Raw genomic sequence first — 1,770 nt, forward strand, 5'->3', positions numbered from 1 at the left:
TCTCTCTCTCTCTCTCTCTCTCTCTCTCTCTCTCTCTCTCTCCCTCCCTCTCTCTCTTTGTCTCACGTTACCAAGGCACACCTTAGGTAGGTGGGTAATTTGGTCACCGGGGGATTCCTGTGTGATGTCAAAAGTCTAATCTAGAACAATTTTGCGAAGGAATAGGCCAAACACATCAGCGTTGGGCAAATATACCTGTTGTTTGAAAAGCCTCCCACTTCTACCCCACCCCACTCCTCGTAACTATCCTGATGTACTGACAGAACTCTCTCTCTCTCTCTCTCTCTCTCTCTCTCTCTCTCTCTCTCTCTCTCTCTCTCTCTCTCTCTCTCTCTCTCTTTCCCCCTTTTGCAAACATGGTTCCAGTTTTTGTAGATAAACTTCACTGTTAGTTTCAAATGTTGACTAAAAAAAGTAGCCTCTGATTGGTTTTTCTCTACGTTTAAGGGACAGAACCTTTCGATTTGACTTTGGACCTGCATCACGTGATCTGTCTTAATTTTCTTTGTTCTCTATGTTGTAGTTGTATTAGTTTTTCGTCACTGTTTCTCAAACACGAACGAGGACAAAGTACTTGATTCCAAACGTTTATTCCGACTTTCATGTCTCTGTTCATCTCCATGTGATGATAAATAGCACGTATACTTCTCTTTACTTTAAAAAAGCTGCAACTATATAAAAACAACAACAGTCAACAACCCAACAAAAATAAACAAAACAAACCAAAACTGTTACTGTGGGTGGTTGGCGGGTGCTCTGGAGTAGTTTGCTCCTTCTTTCCTATCAAACAACAGTCGCCTTTATCTCTCCTCCTTCTTTTCTCTTGTAAGACATCTAATCTTCGGCACTTATATTATATGACCTTATTGTGTTGCAAGTGCCGTAAAACTCTTACTTATCATCATCATCATCATTCAATGCCAGATCTGCGACAGAATCGGCGATCATGGTTTTCCATTCATTCCTTTGCTCGAATGCTCTAAAAAAAAAGCTACGTTTTCCTGATCTTTCCCTGTTACCCATTTGTTTAGGTTCCCCAAGTATGTTGTTCTGGGCCGACCCCTTCCTCGTTTGCCTTCAATTTTGCCAGTGAGAGCTAGATGTTCAAGACCATTACGTCTATTCAGGTTTCCAAAACACTGCATTTGTCGTTTCCTGATTGTTTTAAACATCGAAACTCTTACTAAAACTTAAAAAAAAAATGTTACTGCTCCTTAACCAATCGCACACGTCCACGCTGGCTCCTATGCACCGTTATCTCCCCTCCTTCTAATCTCCCGCACTTATATTATATGACCTTGTTGTGTTGCAAATGCCGTAAAACTCTTACTAAAACTAAAAAACACACAACAAAAACTGTTACTGCTCCTTAACCAATCGCACACGTCCACGCTGACGCCCATGCACCTGCGGAAGGCCAAGCTGATGTTCTTCTACACGAGGTACCCCACGTCACCCATCCTCAAGATGTTCTTCCCTGACGTCATGTTCAATAAGAACAACACGGCACAGCTCGTCAAATGGTTCTCCAATTTCCGGTGAGTCCCTGAACATTTTTTAATGTTTGTTTTTTCGTTTGTTTGTTTTTATTTGCGTGTTTCTTTGGTCCATGTTTTTATTTGATGTGTAGCTTATTTGTTTGTTTGTCTTTAAGAGAATTCTTTGCCGAACTTTCGCGAAGAAGGTTAAACTAACTGTTGCGACGGCTGTTTTTGACACAAACAAACACACAAACACACTCACACAAATAATCACACACACACACACACA

General features: G+C 41.1%; 1 protein-coding gene across 1 annotated transcript in view; it reads left to right on the plus strand.

The window, feature by feature from the left end:
• The window catches only part of LOC101851029 (alpha-protein kinase 1), a gene marked incomplete in the record, with an annotated part of 62,530 nt that overhangs the window by 32,667 nt on the left and 28,093 nt on the right, over positions 1-1,770 (plus strand). Inside the window, 1 exon segment of the mRNA XM_013080869.2 lies at positions 1,384-1,538. Within this exon segment, the coding sequence (XP_012936323.1) occupies positions 1,384-1,538 (155 nt within the window).

The sequence above is a fragment of the Aplysia californica genome, unplaced genomic scaffold, assembly GCF_000002075.1.
Source record: "Aplysia californica isolate F4 #8 unplaced genomic scaffold, AplCal3.0 scaffold00103, whole genome shotgun sequence".
Classification (NCBI taxonomy): domain Eukaryota; kingdom Metazoa; phylum Mollusca; class Gastropoda; order Aplysiida; family Aplysiidae; genus Aplysia; species Aplysia californica.